The sequence below is a fragment of the Lampris incognitus genome, chromosome 10 (genome assembly GCF_029633865.1).
Source record: "Lampris incognitus isolate fLamInc1 chromosome 10, fLamInc1.hap2, whole genome shotgun sequence".
NCBI lineage: Eukaryota > Metazoa > Chordata > Actinopteri > Lampriformes > Lampridae > Lampris > Lampris incognitus.
In genome coordinates this window covers 32151867-32172851 of record NC_079220.1, presented here as the reverse complement: position 1 = coordinate 32172851, position 20985 = coordinate 32151867, and the positions used below count along the sequence as shown (strand labels likewise).

Sequence of the window (20985 nt, the reverse complement as noted above, 5' to 3'; positions counted from 1 at the left end):
AGGTGAATTTTATCACAACATACAGCTGGATAAGAAAATGTGGATACCAATGTTACATAAAACAGCTGTATGGAACGTTGTTTTTCACATTTTCTTACACAACACAGCCTATCAGCAAACCAGGAAGTACGTTTTCAGATTCACACATTGTCCGCCACAGATATCACCGGTGGACTCTATTTCAGCGGCATTTCAAAGCATTCATGATTGTTTCCCATTAGTACTGTTACTATTGTCAAGGACAGTGTGTTCAATATTTGAGCACATTGTAAACAGCGAGATATTCCCCTATACCCAGAATCACCATGTGAGTGCTCTTTTAAATTGTTCTTTGTGACATGACTTTGTCTAAGGAATCACAAATCTGAGGCCCGTTCCTCAGGAAATGGCTGCTGGTTTTCACCATTGCCATCACTGAACCAGTGTAGGAATAATGAGCAGAAATTCTAATGTGCTCAATACCAATTAGGTGTAGAGACAGCAAAGTGTGAGAAGTTGAGCTTTCAATGACAATAGCATTGTAGTAATTGAATAAAAATGACACCCCTGTCTGTGTCTTGAGCAGGGGGTTTTCTGCTCCTGTTTATGTGCGGCTGTCTTTGTCAGAAAAGCTCCTTCAGCCACTGAGATTTGTGAACGCCTCTGTCATTTACATAATGCTGTTCCTCTGTTTTTTGGAGCGAAGATGAATGTTGAATTTCAATCACATGCTCACTCAATCTGGAATTTTTGCAAAACCAGCTACTAAGACCAAAAGCAAACATTTGCATTCGTTGACTAATTAGATTTTTTTTCCAATTTTATCTATTTTCATTGGCGTTATTGTCACTTCCAGGTAATGTTGAGATGTGGTATAGGATGAATGGATATCGCCTTTATCAATATATGAGTCTAGAGTCTCCAGCTTCTAGTGGCACAGATTCTCTATCAGCTCGCAAATTCACTCCAAAGTTGAGACAACTTGGGCTAACAGGGAATCATAATCTGCCAAGAGGCAGAGATAGGTTAGGCTTGAGGGTATGCGGGTGACGTCAAAGATGCGGAACTCACAGCGGTAACGCGGCACTGAGTGGCAAAAAGACTGAGTGGAAGCGTTAACGTCCAGCTTGAATACAGCGAAAACGCATCTAAAATGGCAAAGAGCTGTTGTGCGATAGACTGCACTAATAGATTTCACAAGAAATCTAATCTAAGCATATCAGCTCCTTCACGCCTGTTGTGACTTATTTGGTCACATGATTGAGTTGAATAGTAGTTCAGTAATTAGTTCATGAAAACAAGTGAATTATATTGTTTATTTGATTGATTGATTATTCTATTGAATACATGATTAGAGATATGATTGAATACTATATGTGATACATGATTACAGAAATATTAATTGTGATGTTAAAAAGAATAGATCGAATGTTCAGATCGCACAGTTCATATTAGAAAAGCCTACTGTATTTCGTAATGTAAAACTCAAACTCCCAGCAGGCTTAGCGACAAGGAAACAGAAAGTTGATTCGGTTGACAGTCGAGACTCGTGCGAGAGCAGTGCGCTCAGAGATTAGCAAGAAAAACGTTACCATTAGCTTTGTCGAATGTATGTCTGCAACCATTTTCATATAAATAAGTTTCGTTTTATAAAACGGTTTTTGTGGTCTTTGCTGTTCGAGAAGGGAATATAATTCCTACAACGCCTCTGGGCGCATACGCTTCCGATGGCCTTACAGTCTCACCATCCCACTTCCGACACCAATGCAGCGAATTCGGAGGGCAACCACAGGAACTGCCGCGGCTGGGACGCGAACCGGTATCGCCCGCACCGCGGGAGACATCGCTAACCTTTCGTCCCTTCAGTCGAGCACCGCGGTTAACGTTGTCGTTTGTGGCGTGGGAAACACGGGTTCACGTCCCGTCTTTGGCGGTGCTCCCGAATGCCCCCCCCCCGAATTCGCTACATTGGTGTCAGAAGTGGGATGGTGAGCCTTTAAGGCCATCGGAAGCGTATGCGTGAAGGAGCTGATATGCTTAAACGCGGGGACGCGCTTGGAGGAGGAGGAGGAACGTGTATGGATAAGTAGACACGTTGGCCGCTGGCAGACAAGTCTGACCCTTTACGCTACGTTCAGACCAAAGGCGGCGAGAGAGTTCGCGCCGATTTGTTCGCCCGTGTTTGGCCGCCAGCTCCGCCAGGTGTGTTCGAACAGAACGCGAATTCGCTGTGTTGACGTCACAACAAGTAGTCTAGTTACACCAACGCTGCTAGCAAGTTTGCTAGACCGCACACAACAAATACCACACACGAGCAGTTTGTGTTTACTTGTGATCATCATGGATGAGCAACAGAGATCAGTTGCCTCGGCTCTGCTTTATATCAACCTGCGCCGCCGAAACCGGCGTCAGCGTTCTGTTTGGGTTCATAGCATAAACCGGAGACGTGCCCAGCTTGGCGAATTTCACCGGCTCGTTCAGGAGTTGCATTTGGACGGCGTCCGAAAAGAATTCTGGGTAGGGGGTGTAATGAATGAAAGATGGTTATTATCTTGAAGGTCCTGTCACGTGTTTAACTTGACCTATTCACGGGTGTACGTGCAGTGCGTGTGACGTATACAGGAAGTGAGACGCGCATGTTATGAAGGTTGTATGTTGGATGAACGCTAGTAAAAGCTACACAGTTAAGAACCTACGAAGTCGGCTCATTCTTGAATTATTCTTATGTCAGTAAGACAAGGCGTCTACGGACATTACATGGTGTCAGAATAGTCTGTGTATCTGAACACGAGCGGTCATGCCGAAGTTTAATCCGCCGAGTGAATTCAGTTTGACTGCCCCGTTGAATGGCCGGAGTGGAAACAACGGTTTTCGGGCTTCAGGCTCGCGACAAAGCTGGATAAAGACGACGGGGAGATTCAAGTGAGTTCGCTGATTTATGCAATGGGAGGCGAGGCTGAAAAGATATTCAGCTCGTTTGACTTCGCGGCAGAGGGTGATAAAGTGGACTATGATATCCTACTGAAAAAGTTCGACGATTACTTTATTCCCCGCCGTAACATCATACATGTGAGGGCGTGCTTCTATCAACGTAGCCAGCAGCCAGGAGAGACAGCGGAGATGTACATCCGGACATTGTATGAGCTGTCTGAACACTGTGAGTTTGGGGACAAGAGGGATGAACATATCAGAGATCGTCTGGTAGTGGGCATAAAAGACAAAGTGCTCTCCCGTCAGTTCCAGCTCACAGCGGACCTTACTCTGGTGAAAGTCATTGAACAAGTGCGCCAGGCGGAGGCAATAACAAAGCAGCTCAGCCTCCAAGCTAACCAACCAGAGGCCCAGCTGGCTAACGTCAATGTTGTCCGACGGCGGGACGGACGCCAAAAGAAAAAGGGCGGACAGCGTCATGGTGGCGGCAGTCCTGCAACCAACAAAGTAGATGAATGCGGGAGGTGCGGCAAGACGCAGCACACCGATGAGCGGAAGTGTCCTGCAATGAACAGTAAGTGCAACAAGTGTCATAAAAAGAGACATTGGGAGCGTGTATGTCACTCTAAAGTGGTGAGAGAAGTCACTGAAGGGGTTAAACAGCTGTACTTTCTGGGAGAAGTTGGCAAAGAGAGCAGTCAAGAGGATTGGACTGTTAGTTTAACAATAAGTGATGTACCAATAACCTTTAAAATTGACACGGGGGCTGACGCTACTGTTATCAACCAAGGGACATTTAAAAAGCTGAAGCCAAACATAAAACTGGGACCTCCTGACACATGCTTCATAAGCCCAGGTGGAAACATCAGCTGCATAGGACAGTTTCAAGCCACAACCAACTACAAGGAGAAACAATACTCCTTTCCAGTGTATGTGATCAAGGGGAGAGGCAGCTGTCTGCTGAGTCGTCTAGAGGCAGTGGAGATGGGTCTAGTGAAGTGGATGGATGAGGTCAGTGGAGTTTTCGGTTCAAGTGGACTGCTGAAAACAGACCCAGTGAAAATAGCTCTGGTGGAGGGTGCCCAGCCATACGTGGTGCATACAGCCAGACGGATACCGCTGCCACTTGTACCACTGGTTAAGAAAGAACTGCAGCGCATGGAAAATGAGGGCATTATTGAAAAAGTGACTCAGCCCACAGAATGGCGCGCCGCTATGGTGCCAGTGCTGAAACCGAACAAGAAAGAAGTTCGCTGCTGCGCTGACCTCAGGAGGCTGAATCGAGCGGTGAAACGTGAGAAATACGTGCTGCCCACTATGGAGGAAATAATGCCAAGGCTCGCAGGGTCAAAGTTCTTCACAACGTTGGATGCAGCAAGTGGGTTTTACCAGATCCCCTTGCATGAAGACAGCAGGGGGCTCACCACTTTCATCACCCCATTTGGGAGGTATACTTTCTGCCGCCTTCCATTTGGTATAACGAGTGCTCCAGAGATTTTCTAGAGAAAGATGGCGGAAACTCTGACCGGGCTAGAGGGCACAGAGGTGTACATGGATGACATCCTTATACATGGAGAGACTGAGGAAATCCATGACCGGTGCCTAGCAGAGGCGCTGGGGGTCATTGAAACAGCAGGTCTCAAACCGAACCAAGCGAAATGCAAGTTCAAACAGAAACAAGTCCGCTTCCTTGGTCACATCATCGACGAGGCAGGCATCAGACCTGACCCGGACAAAGTGGCCGGAATAGAGAACTTTCCTCAGCCCCAGAACGTGACGAAACTCAAGAGGTTCCTCAGGATGGTGAACTATTTGGCAAAATACGTCCCAGAGCTGTCCACTGTAGGTCAGCCGCATTATGGACTGCCTAAAGCAACAACAGAGTGGCTGTGGGGACCTGCACAGAACACAGCATTCCAAGACCTTAAAGCAGCACTCGCCACTGCCCCGGTACTCACCTTTTATGACGTCACTAAGGCTACGGTGGTGTCAGCAGATGCCAGCAGCTACGGGCTGGGGGGGCGTTCTGCTCCAGCAGCACGAGGAACACTGGAAGCCCGTGGCCTACTGCTCCCGACGGCTGAGTGACGCAGAGACAAGGTACGCACAGATCGAGAAAGAGTGCTTAGCCAGCGTCTGGGCATGTGAAAGGTTCGAGAAGTACTTGTTTGGGCTTGACAATTTCAGACTTGTCACCGATCATAAACCACTAGTGCCTCTCATGAACAGCAAAGACTTGGATAATGTGCCCATTAGGTGCCAGAGACTGTTAATGAGGCTGATGCGTTTCAATGCAGTGGCTGAATACGCACCAGGCAAAACTTTAGCTGTGGCTGATGCACTCTCCAGAGGCCCAGAGCAGCGCTACGGAGATGGTGCTTCTCATGATGATGTTGCGGCACACATCGATGCCATCGTGTGCCAGGTGCCTGCCACACCTCAAAAGATGCAGGAGATAAAACAGAGCACGGATGGGGATCTGCAGCTCCAGACAGTGTTGGGCTTCATCAGACACGGCTGGCCTGAGTATGTCGATAAAGTGCCGGAGACTTTTATCAGGTGAGAGGGGAGTTATCTGAGGTAGATGGTTTAGTCATCAGAGGCAGTTGTATCGTCATTCCCACAGAGATGAGGGAGGTGATCTTAGACAGAATACACGACGGGCACCAGGGGATAGTTAAGTGAAGAGAGAGAGAGCTAGCCAGTCAGTGTGGTGGCCCAAAATGACGGAGCACATTACAACAAAGATACAGCAATGTCAATTCTGCAGAGAACACAAGAACACACAGAGAAAAGAGCCTTTAATGTCAAGTGAGCTCCCATCCAGACCATGGCAGAAAGTTGGCATAGACCTGTGTGAGTACAAAAAGCAAAACTACTTGATAGTGTCTGACTTTTATTCCAGGTTTTTGGAGATCCTAAATCTACCAACAACTACTAGCAGTCAGGTTGTAGCTAGGCTGAAGGCTACATTTGCACGTTTTGGTATCCCTGAAATTGTAGTTAGCGATAATGGGCCACAGCTAGTTTCAGAAGAGATGAGGAGGTTCAGTGAGGATTATGATTTCATCCATGTGACTTCAAGCCCACACTACCCCCAGAGTAATGGACAGGCAGAGAGGGCTGTTCAGATAGCCAAAAGCATATTGAGGCAGGAAGACCCTCACCTCGCCCTGTTGACATACAGAGCTACACCCTCTTCTTCCACTGGAGCCAGTCCAGCGGAATTGCTCATGGGTAGGAGAATCAGAACCACCTTACCCACATTGCAGCATAACCTGAAACCGGCCTGGCCTAAAGAGGAACTGATCAAAACCGCTGACGCCGCAGCCAAATCGAGGCAGGCTTTCTACTACAACCGCAGGAACGGCGTGCGGACACTGCGCCCACTGAACTCGGGTGACGCAGTACTCACCAAACTTGATGGACAGAAAACATGGACAATGCCAGCAGTTGTTCACAGTCAGAGCTCCACTCCCAGATCCTACATAGTGGAGACAGCTCAAGGTGAACATTACAGAAGGAACAGGCGCCACCTGTTGGCCACACCCAAAACACTCACCTTTGTCAGCAGGGATCCTGACCATGTCACTCCAGGGGAGAATGGAAACACGGATGAGTCCCGAGCAGCAGAAATGCCAACTTCCACACCATATGTTACTCGCTCTGGCAGGGTGAGCAAGCCAGCAATCCGGCTGGATTTGTGAGGCGTATGGACTTGTCTACTGTGGGAGATTTTTTATTTTTTTGTGAAAAGGGGGGTGATATACAGGTTAAAATTGTTGGCAGTAAATGTTCAGAGAAATGTTTAGAAAATCATCTTAGAGGGGGAGATGTAATGAATGAAAGATGGTTATTATCTTGAAGGTCCTGTCACGTGTTTAACTTGACCTACTCACGGGTGTACGTGCAGTGCGTGTGACGTATACAGGAAGTGAGACGCGCATGTTATGAAGGTTGTATGTTGGATGAACGCTAGTAAAAGCTACACAGTCAAGAACCTACGAAGTCGGCTCATTCTTGAATTATTCTTATGTCAGTAAGACAAGGCGTCTACGGACATTACAGGGGGCGTGTATTCTTTCCCAACATGAAGGCGGGTTCTAACCCTACTTGAAGGTGATTGGCTATCGCCTGGCGAAATATTCGCCCGAGTTGGACATTTTTGAACTCCTGCGAAGGCGCGTTCGTCGCTCGATTCGCCCAATTCGCGCCGCTCATAATTTCGCCGCGAATTATTCCACCCATTCGCCTCCTCCCATTGACTTTGCATGCATTCGCGCCGCGCAAAAAATTCGCGCCGCCTTTGGTCTGAACGTAGCATTAGTCGAGCGGTTAGCGATGTCTCCCGCGGTGCGGACGAAACAGGTTCGCGTCCCGACCGCGGCAATTTCTGTGGTTGCCTCCCGAATTCGCTACAATATAAATATCAGGAAACTCGATTTGTGGCCTCATGTCCTGGTTGTTTGGTAAACTGTCAAATCCAACTCTCTTTAATTTAAGCAAATAATATTGCGTTATAATCCCAGTTTCACTGTTTCCCCTACTAGAACCAGCCATGTTACGGGATGTTTTGCCGCTCACTGCGACTGAGGGGGCGTGTTACAGTGGGAAAGTGACGTCAATGCATACCCTCTGTAGAACGTACAGTTTTATGATCACCTGGAGTCGTCACGTGCCTGGGTCCGCCTACTCCATCGAGTTGACTGACTCTTCTGGTCTGGCAGCATGACACGAAACAGCGGTTAAGCATGAAAAAGCGATTATCCAGTGAATGCAGCGGTGAGACAATCAGCGCCACGAGTGGGACTAATGCCGTTGTCAAGCTGTTGTCAAGCGTTAGACAGCATGTCTTCTCAATATCGCCTACTCCACTCTTAAAATCCCGGCAAAACCAGTACGTCGGCATGGCTATGCATCAATTTACTATCACTTTCAGCTGCCCCCGTTAAGGGTCGCCAGAGCGGACCATCCGTTTCAATTTCTTCCTCTCTTGTCATGCCAGCCACCTGCATGTCCTCTCTTACCATATCCATAAACCTCTTTGGCCTTCATCTTTTCCTCTTCCCTGGCAGCTCCATGTTCAGCACCCTTCTCCCAACATACCCAGCATCTCTCTTCTGCACATGTCCAAACCATCTCAATCTTGCCTCTCTTGGTTTGTCTCCAAATCGTCCAGCCTGAGCTGTCCCTCTAATATACCCAAATCCTGTCCTTCGTCGTCACTCTCAATGAAAATTTTAACATCTTCAACTCTGTCCCCTCCAGCTCCGCCTCCTGTCTTTTCGTCAGTGCCACTGCATAGCTGGTCTCACAACTATCTTGTAAGCCTTCCCTTTAGCTCTTGCTGGTACCCTTCTGTCGCAAATCACTCCTGACACTCTTCTCCACCCACTCCACCCTGCTTGCGCTCTCTTCTTCCCCACCCTTTTACACTCCCCTTTATTTTGAACAGTTGACCCCAAGTATTTAAACTCATCTGCCTTCATCACCTCTATTCCTTGTATCCTCACCATTCTGCTGTCCTCCCTCTTGTTGATGCATATGTATTCCGTCTTGATGACTACGCATCAATGTCGACTTAAAAGACTTCAGCGTCCATTGGCTATTTTTAGCCTTTCCCGAGTGGAAGTGGAAGCTTCGCAGCAAACGGAAGTCAGACATCGGATGCACTAGACTACATTAGAAGTAATCAGTTTGTTGTAATTTTCTTTGTTTTTTTTCGTAATTTCATATTATTGGATAGGGGTCCCCCCTATAGGGGGTCCTCCCTATAGTCCCCGGGTCCTATAGTCCCCGGGTCCTATGTTCCCCGCTTTGTATGAGACCGGGGAATATCGGACCTTTTTGTATACAGAGGGCCCTATATTCCCCACTTTTCCCCAAAAGGGTCCTATGTTCCCCGTTTTGTAGGTGCAGGGGAACATAGGACCTTTCTTTATAAAAAGGGTCCTATGTTCCCCGGGTGCCCTAGGGGAACATAGGACCCTTTTTTTAAAGAAAGGTCCTATGTTCCCCGGTCAGCAGGTTTGACGCTGTTTGGCGCAAAAAGTGCATTTTCAATAATGCATTATTTAGGGCAGATTATTAAGAAGACAATGAATCATACGATTTCTATTTTTATATCACAAAAACGAATTCACAAAGTCCAGGTTGGCTAAAGTATGTGGAAACTTTCGACACTAAACCAATTTCAACTTATTAGGCTATAGCCTATATTTGGGCGCATAACCCACCCCGCTTTTTTATATCACAAAAATTAATTCACAACGTCCAGGTTGGCTAAAGTATGTGGAAACTTTCGACACTAAACCAATTTCAACGTATTAGGCTATAGCCTATATTTGGGCGCATAACCCACCCCGGTAGTTCTCTGATATTTATGCGTGAAATGTGTCACTTATCGAGGAAAATGCGCCTCGCCGACTAGGTGAGCTGGCTCGTCTGTGTCTGAATGTAATATAGTAAGCCTATGCTCCTTGGGCAATTGTACCCAGGCATAGCTCAGTCGGTAGAGCTCTCGCCTATGGATCGCAAGGTCGTGAGTTCGATCCCGGGTGCCGCCAACTCAGCGTATGAGTAGCACATTGTGCGAGAAGTGCTGGGAGCTGAGGATAGGTGTTGTGTTCCGTCCTCAGCAGTCCATCTCCCAGAGGTCTAGCGCATTGTACCAGGGATAGACTCCTGCGTAAGCTGGCTGATACCGACAATAGGCCAATTCCGACCCACTTCTTCAATGTTCCCTAGAAAGCCGTCGTTCCCATTATAACCACACCAGCTTATTGGGAAAAACATCTGACAGATATTAGATAGAAACCATCTGCTCATTAAGGCCCTTTAAGCATCATAATTGTAATGATAATAATAATAATAATAACATAATAATAATGATAATAGCCTAATAATAATAATAATAATAATGATGATGATGATGATGATGATGATAATAATAATAACAATATAGCCTTATATTAGAAATGCTAAAAATTGGATAATTGAAATATTTATAATTATAAAGTAGGCTAATATAGCATGGTAATAACAATAAAATAATAACAATATCTGCCTGGTCTCTTAAGATTCTAAGATGCTGTATGCTACAGAAATAACGGGACATAGGCCTAGGCTAATGAATATGCCTTTTTGACAAAATATGAATGAAAGGCTAATCAACAACGCTAAAGCTGAATCACAAAACACATTTTGCTCGAAAAATAATTTATAAATAGCCAAATGCACACATGATTTCGAGTTTGGAAATATTTAAAACTTGTCGTGGATGTGTGGTCATCTGCACGCAAGTTTCCTGGCGTTCTAAACCACACGATCAAAATTCACCAATGTCTAAACCGCCCGCCAACTTGCAACAATTTGCAAGAATCGGTTGTTATCGGTGATAACTCGTGGACTCACTGTCATGTGCTTACAAGCCTACAAGAAGACAAACAATGGCGATAGTTATGGATGGTGATCGAGGGGGCAAAGTGTTGGTACATGAGAACTTCAGATATCAGAAGCACCCCAATCAAGACACCATTAGATGGAGGTGCTGGAGGTGGAACTGTAGAGTGCCACTGATCACAAATAGATTTGAAGTGGAGGACGTGGATGCTAACATTATTGTGCACGATGTTGGGGAACACGTGCATCCCTCTGATGGAGAAATGGTGCACCATGCCGAATTCCGACAGGGGGTGACTGCAGAAGTTGCGAGGGAGCCAACAGTCCCAATCAGAAGGATCTATAATGCGCAAATGCAGTAAATATTGGTAAGAAATAACAATAAAGTAAATTACAGCCTCCTCTAGGCCGAATTTGGATACGCACTCAAGGTGGCCTGCGATATACAACAGCCAACAATGGTAATACGGCCTAATTTAATCAGCGGAGGAATAGATTGTCGTAGCCAACAACTCAGCCATGACCCCAGTTTTTATTATTTTGGACCCGTTAAGGAAATAATTTGCAAAAAGGGTTCTAAGTTCCCCGGTTTGTTCCTCGATTGGAAATAGCGGGGAATATAGGACCCTTTATTTGGAAAAAGGTCCTATGTTCCCCTGGAAACAGCGGGGAATATAGGACCCTTTTTCCAAAAGATGGTTCTATGTTCCCCGGTGTCTATTGCAACCGGGATTATAGGACCTTTTTAGGGGAAAACGGGGAATATGGGACCCTTTTTTTTTCAAAAGGGTCCCATATTCCCCGATCGGGGAACATAGGACCTGGGGAATATAGGACCCGGGGACTATAGGCACGGCCCCATCGGATATATGCCAGCATATACGTGAGTTGGTGTTGTAAAAACACAGCCATGCTGTACCGTCTAACGTGCTCCGTATGTCTGACTTTCCTTCCTCCCACGCAGAAATCGATTAGAGTGGAGGCAATGACAGACTGAGATGGAAATGGAATGTAACGAGTTGACAGTTCTGTCCGATACCAGGCACAGTCATTACGCCACAGCATTCATATTATGCTTCCACATAACATCAATAATAAAATCACATTTATAGATGCATGGATAATTCGATTTCCGGGGTATTTTACTACATGTCTTATATAAAATCAGAAAAACTTGTAAATATAATTTTTATGTCTGTGTGTGCAGTTTAAAGGTACATTTGACAATACACTTAGCCTAGCTTAGCTCAATTGCCCGATAGAACTGGGCCAGGCCTGTGTTCCCTCAGCCCTGCGAGTTAGCTATCGAATAGGTTAGCAATCGGTTAAGGTTAGGTTCAAGTAAGCATTGGGTTAAGGTTAGGATTAGGTAGAGGTTGAGGTTAAGCTGGGTTTAATTTAGGTGAGTTCAATGAAATAGGGTTGAGGGAACATAGAACTAAGTGAACGTAGACGCGCTCCTGCAGGAATGCTAGCAGTTCCTCATAAAAGAAAGTAAATACATCTTCTCTGAAGCCAATCGTTAATACTTTTTAGTCATTAGCCTAGTGTTAAGTTCTCTTAAATGTTTACACATATACCTGCAAAAACCTAAAATATAGATAATAGTTTTAACTATTAACTACTAGCGATCCCAGTTGACATCCAGCAATTCCGCTAAGCTAGGCTAAACTCACCCTTCAACTACCATTAAATTTCACACACAGACATAAACAAGGTATCCACAAGTTTGCCTAACTCTGTGTAATTAGGACTTATAGTGAAAACCCCAGAAATCGAACTATCCTTTCAAAGACCACATTACTCTTCATATAGTCATTTAGCAAGCATTTACCATGCACTTAGTGTTGGTTGATATTAAAAAGTTTCAGAGATAAATTACCCAAATTCCCCCCTTTAATTCATGAAAGTATGATGAAAAGGTGCAGTTGTTCTCTTTGAAATACAAAAATTTGTGTTCAGTGTTGCACTGCATTCATTGATTTTTATTATTAATAGTAAGTATTTGCTGTTCTGAAGTAACAATGGACGGGGAGACTAGGCTGAATGCCCACACAATTTATTGTTATTACATAGCTTTCACCTGGACCAGTCATCAGTGTTTTTCTTTCAGTTTCAACTATTTGGTCTCTCGCCCTCTATTGTTGTACAGTTCATTGAGTTCCCGGCTGTATGTGCATCATGTGGCCCTGCTCTGCCTGCCAAGCAAAAGGCACACAGTTCAAACTGCTTTTACCCTCCTAACTGCTCATTGTCTTCATCGACGACAGGTGTGGCCCTTGGCCGGTGGAGCCCCTCCTGGATTCTCCTCCTATGGCTGACGTACATACAACACCTCACTAGCCACAGTCATTTATTTTGTTTAACATTAGAATGATCAGGATTTCACTCCTACCTAAGACAACCATGGGAGGTCAAAATGACCGCCGGTTGTTAAACTCTATATTCTGTAAAGATAAATACCCAATTGAGATATTAATGCATTGCATATGTTAGTATGTCTGTTAGGAAACGACTGACACCAAAAATAAAAATTTTAACAACTATAATACTATTTTTGCACAATTAAAACTTCAGAGAGACATGGCCGAACTTGAATAGCAAAATTGAAAAAGTGAAAATATTACCTGAAAAACAAAATGGAAAACACATATTGCTAATCTAACAAATGTAACAAGGCCTATAAAACGTGAAATGTAATTAAAGAACTGAAAATAAATATTAAAACAGCCCCAAACAACGACCGGAACTTAAAAACTAGTAGAACGATCATGGGCGGTTAAAATGACCGCCGGTTTTTAAACTCTATATTCTGTCAAGATAAATACCCAATTGAGATATTAATGCATTACATATGTTAGCATGTCTGTTAAGAAACGACTGACACCAAAATTAATATTTTAACAACTATAATACTATTTTTCAAACAGTTTAAAATGGCCGCTGTCCAACGCCTGTAAATACTGCAATGCCTCGGTGGTATTCATGGTGCGTCTGAAACGGAGTCTGTAACCAGACATGTTGGAAATCAAGTTCATCCTCTGCACTGGAGAATGCCAGTGTGCTTCTAGGACAGAGCAATGAACTTCGCGAAGGAAATGATGCAACCAACACACGTCATAAATAGTGACATGACGCGTGCGATGGCACGCAAATTACCCAAGGTCATTTTGACCGCTCATGGTTGTTTTAGGTAGATCTTGTCATAACTTTTTTGTGCAATTGATCTAAAACGAATTTTAATGCAAATATATGAAAATTTAAGGAGCATCCAGGGAGCGGTAGGTCTGTATCTCTTTGTTTTCACAAAGTTATTAAACTTTGAAAATCCAAAACAGTCAAAATGACCACCTTGGTCGTTTATGGCTAGTGCACTCCCAGAAAAGGAGCTGAATTGTTCTTTTAATATACCAATATTACCGTTAGGGCTGTACCCTATGACAGGTACCAATTTGTTGCAAGTTCCTTTTTTGTACCTTCAAATGTACAGTTATGTACCCCAAGTGACCAAAATGTACCTGGGATGGTCTTTCTTTTTTCTTTTCTTTTTTTACACAAAAGTATATTTCCACAGATGGACCATCACAGGTACATAGCCTGTGGTCGAATGCACATACATATATCTGAATCCAACAAAATGGGTTAATAGGCTTGAAATTACAGTAATCACTGCCAAATTCACCGCTCACATTTGTACCTTCAAAAGTATGGCTGTGTACGCCAAGTGATCAAAATATACCTGTAATGGTCCATCTGTGGAAAATGTACCTTTGTGCTCTTGTGCAAAATGCTGTTGAACAATAATGTACCTACCTTTGTGTGCTCTCTTTTGTACATAAAGGTACATTTTCCACAGATGGACCATCACAGCACAGGTGCATTTTGGTCACTTGGCATACATAACTGCACTTCTGAAGGTATAAGTGGTAGGGTTGTAAAAAGGGATTTGAAGTAAAGGATACTGGACTCTGCCTGACTTGGGTAATGCCGCAGCGATAACATTTGTACTCCTTAATGTAGTTCTGCTCCATCTTTTTGAGAGTTTGAAAGCTGGAACGAGCAGGAGACATTCTACTGTAGGTAAATTTAACTACTTAACATTTCAGCTGATGATTTTGATGACTGAGACAAAGCAAACAAATAGACAAGGACATTTGGACAGGAGACCTGACTGTTGATGGAGACCGGCAGTAGCAGGGAACAAACCCAAAACCTCCCTGTTCTTGAAACATCTCCCCTCTGGGGCTCTTTCTCTAACCACTGCTGTGGATAGCCATCAGCTGGGATATTTGTCAGTCTCACTCTTTTTTTCTTTCTCTCTGTTGCTCTCGCTCTCTCTTTCGACCTTCCTCAGGTTCACAGAAAGACTCTGAACCCAGTGTTTAATGAGACGTTCCAGTTCGGCGTGCCCCTGAATGAGCTACATTCCAGAAAGCTGCACTTCTCTGTTTACGACTTTGATCGCTTCTCCAGACACGACCTCATTGGCCAGGTGGTGGTGGACAACCTATTAGACTTCAGCGAGGGCACCGGAGAGAAGCCTGTCTGGAGAGACATTGTGGAGGGGACTGCTGTAAGTGCAGGACACACCCTTTTTTTTTCTTTCTCCCAATTGTACTTGGCCAAATACCCCACTCTTCCGAGCCATCCTGGTTGCTGTTCCACCCCCTCTGCTGATCCGGGGAGGGCTGCAGACTACCACATGCCTCCTCCAATACATGTGGAGTCGCCAGCTGCTTCTTTTCACCTGACAGTGACGAGTTTTGCCAGGGGGACGTAACGTGTGGGAGGATCACGCTGTTCCCCCTCCCCCCTGAACAGGCGCCCCGACTGACCAGAGGAGGCGTTAGTGCAGCGACCACGACACATACCCACATCCGGCTTCCCACCCGCAGACACGACCAGTTGTGTCTGTAGGGACTACAGGACACACCCTGACTACTGGAAGGGCTGCTGCAGGGTGTACTCTTTAGCAAGGCAGTAGCCCATATTGCTGCACCCAAAGTAAATGTCATTACATTCTCCTTTGTTTATAATGAATGCCCAGACCACCACAAAGACACCACTGGCCACAACAAGACTGCCGATATACACAGGACATCTTTTAAGTGGTAACTCTGTGCATCAGTTTGTCATTAGCAAGTGAGTTAACGTTTTTACATCGATGTTTCACTTATCAGACAACTTTCAATCTTTTAATATTTTTGTCACAAGAAAATATGGATTAATGAGGCCCAGTGCCTCTGACGAGTGGTCTCGTCACAGACTTGACCTGAATGCCACGAGCGTCGCTACAGCAGTGCCATGAGATCACAGACGAGGAGCGGCTCAGGGAGGGGGGAGGCGCGAGAGATATAAATAGCCTGGAGAATCGTCACCTCTCCTTAACACTTTCCTCCACTTGGGGGCATTGACAGATTGGCGCGTGACTCATTTACAGCCACGGCAGTTCGCCTCTGCCTAAAGACCCTGCCGCTTTAGATTTGGATCCCTGTTGTCACTCCGCGTCAATCAAAAACACCCCTTTTTTGCTGGTGACAGAATGAAGCAGGAACGGCAAACTGGTGTTTTACTCTCCCCCTTCTGTGGCACTCTGACTTCCTGTTTTTATAAGCACACCACTGAGCCATTATTTCTTTATGTGTGTGTGTGTGTGTGTGTGTGTGTGTGTGTGTGTGTGTGTGTGTGTGTGTGTGTGTGTGTGTGTGTGCGTGTGTGTGTGTGTCTGTGTGTGTGTGTGTGTGTGTGTGTGTGTGTGTGTGTGTGTGTCTGTGTGTGTGGGTGTGTGTGTGTGTGTCTGTGTGTGTGTGTGTGTGTGTGTGTGTGTGTGTGTGTGTGTGTGTGTGTGTGTGTGTGTGTGTGTGTGTGTCTCTGTCTGTGTGTCTGTCTGTCTGTGTCCGTGTGTGTGTGTGTGTGTGTGTGTGTGTGTGTGTGTGTGTGTCTGCATATGTGTGTGTGTGTGTCTGTGTGTGTGTGTGTGTCTGTGTGTGTGTGTGTGTGTCTCTGTCTGTGTGTCTGTGTGTGTGTCTCTCTCTCTCTCTCTCTCTCTCTCTCTCTCTCTCTCTCTCTCTCTCTCTCTATCTGTCTGTCTGTCTGTCTGTCTGTCTGTCTGTGTGTGTCCGTGTGTGTGTCTGTGTGTCTGTGTGTGTGTGTCTATCTGCATATGTGTGTGTGTGTGTTTGTGTGTGTGTGTCTATCTGTGTGTCTGTCTGTGTGTCTGTCTGCATGTGTGTGTGTGTGTGTGTCTCATGTGTGTGTGTGTGTGTGTGTGTGTGTGTGTGTGTGTCTTTCTATCTGTCTGTCTGTCTGTGTCCGTGTGTGTGTGTGTGTGTGTGTGTGTGTGTGTGTGTGTGTGTGTGTGTGTGTGTGTGTGTGTGTGTGTGTGTTTGTGTGTGTGTGTGTGTGTGTGTGTGTGTGTGTGTGTGTGTGTGTGTGTGTGTGTGTTGCATCCCATAGGAGAAGGCTGATCTCGGGGAGCTTAACTTCTCCCTGTGTTACCTGCCGACTGCTGGCAGGCTCACCGCTACAATCATCAAGGCCACTAACCTGAAGGCCATGGACCTCACTGGCTTCTCAGGTAAAGGGATTAATCCAGGGGCCACACTGCTGGCCCCATCATGTCGTCTGGCCGCTGTGCAGCTCGGCATGGGAACTCGTTTTAAACGCATACCGTAGAGGTCTTTGTGGGTCTTTGCTGTACACAAAGTGTAACACGCCACAACCAGGTCGATGTGCCCTTTGCTAGAAGTTGAGGTCTTTTACAAAAATAGCAGTTGAGCAGCAAGGATGAATATTTATGAATTAATAATTCTGTGTTGTAGCGTTTGCATGTTTGGAATTCTGCCGTCACAGCAACTCAATAACAAAATGGTAAAAACCTGCAATGTATGTGCAGAAATACCAAATATGTCAAAGTTAAATGTCATAATTTAATGCAAAAAAAAAGTAAAATGGCAGAAGTAGTACCCATGTGATTGATGTCATGAGGTGTGACTGCATCTGGTAATGTTTAGCTAACAAAGCCCTCTGGTTGTCAGGTTGCCATCAGCGCTGGGTCGTGCTTCGTCCAAACAAATGAGTTCTGTAATGGTAATGACCACATGCTGTTATTATTGCCATGATAATCACCACATCGGTCTTCCTAGATCAAGTGAAAAAATGTACGACAAAATTAAATCCGAGCTGTCTACTTTCCCCTCTGCTGCCACAAAGTGAATCAGGAATCAGGGACATTTATTTGTCATTTTATTCCATGAACCCATGGCCCACAGCAGTGCAACACAAAGACAAAAACACATCCAAACTACAAGAACACAAATATCCACACTACAAAAAATAAACAACCTACAGAAACACATACTATATCCAACATATCAAAACAAAAAAAATTACTGTCTAAGAAGAGCAAACGCCAAGATGACTGTCGGAACTGCCGGTCTGCATGGGCTAGCAGTTAGCTTAGCCTGCACCGCTTCCGCGTCCTGTCAGACCGCCCTCGGTTTTTCCTCCTCGGGTGCAGCCCCAGGCAGCAGCAGACCAAGTTCCCCCAGCCGATCCAACTCCAGCTCTCCCAGCCAGACACCTTTGACACACCTCCCCACGACGACACCAAAAACACAGTCAACACTAGGCGAGGCCGCCGCCAGACCACCCTCAGTGTTATCAGAACTGCCGGTCTGATTGGGCTAGCACTTAGCTTAGCCTGATTGACCTCCCTGCTTCCGCGTCCTGTCAGACCGCCCTCGGTGTTTCCTCTTCGGTCGCAGCGCCAGGCAGGGCCGTGGTCCCTGGGCCCACAGGACGCAGCAGACCAAGCTCTCCCAGCTGATCCAGCGCCAGCTCTCCCAGTCATCATACAAAGACACAAACTTAGATGCAGATGTGGACAAAGACACTGCACGGATGGTACTGGGTGAGGCCGCTGCAAACATAAGTTCTCGCCACCATCTTCCCACACCGGTACTAGTCGAGGCCGCTGCAAACGGGAATTTGCGCAGCAATCTTCCGACACCGGAAGCGGAATTGAATTCACCGGAAGTGAATCAATCTGCGTTGCTTTCCTCCTCTATGGTTTTAATCCAGCTTTGCCAAGGTGCCTTGATCTCCATGCCTCTCATGTGTTACAGACTTATGGTCCCTTATCCCCCCATCTGTGTTCCCTCAGACCCATATGTAAAGGCTTCTCTCATCTGTGATGGGCGCAGACTAAAAAAGAGGAAGACCTCCATTAAAAAGAACACGCTGAATCCCACCTATAATGAGGCGCTGGTCTTCGACATCCCCAATGAGAACATTGAGAGCGTGTCCATCATCATTGCAGTGATGGACTATGACTGGTGAGACCGACTGTCATTTCTTCCTTCTCTTGTGTGATTATTATGACATTCCTGCAGAGTCGCTGTAGTTAATAGCATCTCTGATCACAGACTAGATTGTATCTGGCTCATTGAGACCTGGATGTGTGTGTTAGTAGATGGAGGGGGTTGGGTGGGCGGATGGGGGAATTATGTGCACTGTTGCTTTTGGGCGGTAGTGTTTGATGGTGTTGCCGCTCGGCTGAGCAGCACGCATGGCCTGTGAGTCAGACTCCTGGTGGACGTCTCCTGTTTTACATAGAGGACGGGCACCTCATGAATAAGCATGACTTATTCTAATACTAACAGAAACTGTGTCTGGTGGTTTCTCTGCCAGCCCTTCCTCTGACTGACTGCCTCTACAGCCTCATCAGCACCACTTGGCCAGTCGCTGTGTTTGTGTAGAGATGCCAGTTATGGACTTGGGGGGGCCCCCCATTTGGCACCTCCATAGCTGTGTGCTTTTGTAGGTTTGTGTGTTTGTGTGTGTGCCCGCTCCTTGCTGATATAAGCCTGTGCAAAGGGACGGGGATATTTGTGAGTTGCTATTCAAAAGCTAGCTCATTCTTTTCCCGGCACACAAGGTTGATAACTGAGACTCTCTCAGCCTGTTCCTCACAAGCCCTCTAAACTTCCATTATATCCTCCGTCACTCACTCAACCCCAATCCCCCATCTTTTGCTGTTCTCTGCTCTTTCTCTTTGTCTCTGTCTGTCTGTGTCTGTCTGTCTGTCTGTCTGTCTGTCTGTCTGTCTGTCTGTCTGTCTGTCTGTCTCTCTCTCTGACTCTCCCGCTCTTTCTCTCTCTCTGTCTTTCTGTCTCTCTCACTCTGTCTGTCTTTCTCTTGCTCTCTCTCACTCTCACTCTCTGTCTCTTTCTCTCTCTATTGCTCTTTCTCTCTCACTCTCTCTGTTCTCTTTCTGTCTCTCTCACTCTGTCTCTGTCTCTGTCTTTCTCTTGCTCTCTCTCACTCTCGCTCTCTCTCTTTCTGTCTCTCTCACTCTCACTGCTCTCTCTCTCGTTTCTTCTTTCTCCTTCTCCTTTCCATCCGGTTCCTGCTGTGTGTCAGTATTGGTCATAATGAGGTCATAGGGATGTGCCGTGTGGGCAGTGATGCCGAGGGTCCTGGCAGAGAGCACTGGGCAGCTATGCTCGCCAATCCACGCAAACCCATTGAACACTGGCATCAGCTTGTGGAGGTAATGTGCACACGTTTGTGTGTCTACGTATACATGCACAAATGTATTTTTTGAGTGTGTGTGTGTGCATGCATGTGTGCACTGCATGCATGCGTGCGTATGTGTGTGTGTGTGTGTGTGCGTGCGTGCGTGTTCATGTGTGTATTTCCACTCAGTTCCATATTCTATACTGTACCTTTTCCTTTCTGCTAAGGCTTGTGGTGATTGACGTACTACATTAATTTTTGCTGACTTTTTTCTTTGATAAGCTAATTAATTTGATCAAAGTTTTATTAAATTTACTGAAGTCAAAAGTCAAGATTAATTTCGTAGTAGTTTTTGTTTCATTAGAAAGAGCAGTAAAAAAAAAGACAGGGTACAGAGGAGACGGCGTGACTTGTAACAAACATCACATCGGTGACGTGCGACACATATCAGGATCATAAGCGCTTCCTCCTGCAGGAGGCTCTGTATTTGAATGGCATGTCATCATATTGTCACATGACATTAACACATTCGTTATTTTCTGCTTCACAGGAGAAAGCAATCAGCACGTATGTGTCAAAGAGTGTCACAACAGCCTCCTGCAAGCCTCACATCGTAGTGGACAGCCCTCATTCTGAATGACCCGTGAGTCCTTCCTGTTTAGACATCACAACCACTGAGCCGCTCATCATGACCGTTTCGGATTTTCAAAGTTTAATAACTTTGTGGGGGAAAAAAAAGATACAGACCTGCCGCTCCCTGAATAATCCTAAAATTGTATATATTTGCATTAAAATTAGTTTTAGATCAATTGCACAAAAAAGTTATGATAAGATCTACCTAAAACGACCATGACCAGTTAAAAAGACGGCTCGTAATTTCCACGTCATTGTGCGCGTCATATCACTATTTACGACGTGTGTTGGTCGCGTCATTTCCTTAGTGAAGTTCGTTGCTGTGTCCTAGAAACACACTAGCGTTCCCCAGCGCAGAGTAATAGTCTAAACTTGTAAACTTGATTTTTGATTATTGCCAACATGTCTGGTTACAGATGCAATTTCAGACGCACCATGACTACCACCGAGGCATTGCAGTATTTACAGGCGTTGGACAGCGGCCATTTTAAGTTGTTTGAAAAATAGTATTAAAGTTGTTAA

The 20985-nt window shown here is 45.6% G+C and overlaps 1 protein-coding gene across 1 annotated transcript in view; it reads left to right on the top strand.

Moving 5' to 3' along the window:
* The window catches only part of syt3 (synaptotagmin III), a 51078-nt gene extending 30608 nt beyond the window's left edge, over positions 1-20470 (top strand). Inside the window, exons 6-10 of the mRNA XM_056288201.1 lie at positions 14666-14884; positions 16768-16888; positions 18476-18647; positions 19735-19864; positions 20381-20470. Coding sequence (XP_056144176.1) covers positions 14666-14884; positions 16768-16888; positions 18476-18647; positions 19735-19864; positions 20381-20470 — 732 coding nt within the window. The remainder of the gene's footprint in view (positions 1-14665; positions 14885-16767; positions 16889-18475; positions 18648-19734; positions 19865-20380) is intronic.
* The last annotated feature ends 515 nt before the right edge of the window (positions 20471-20985 follow it).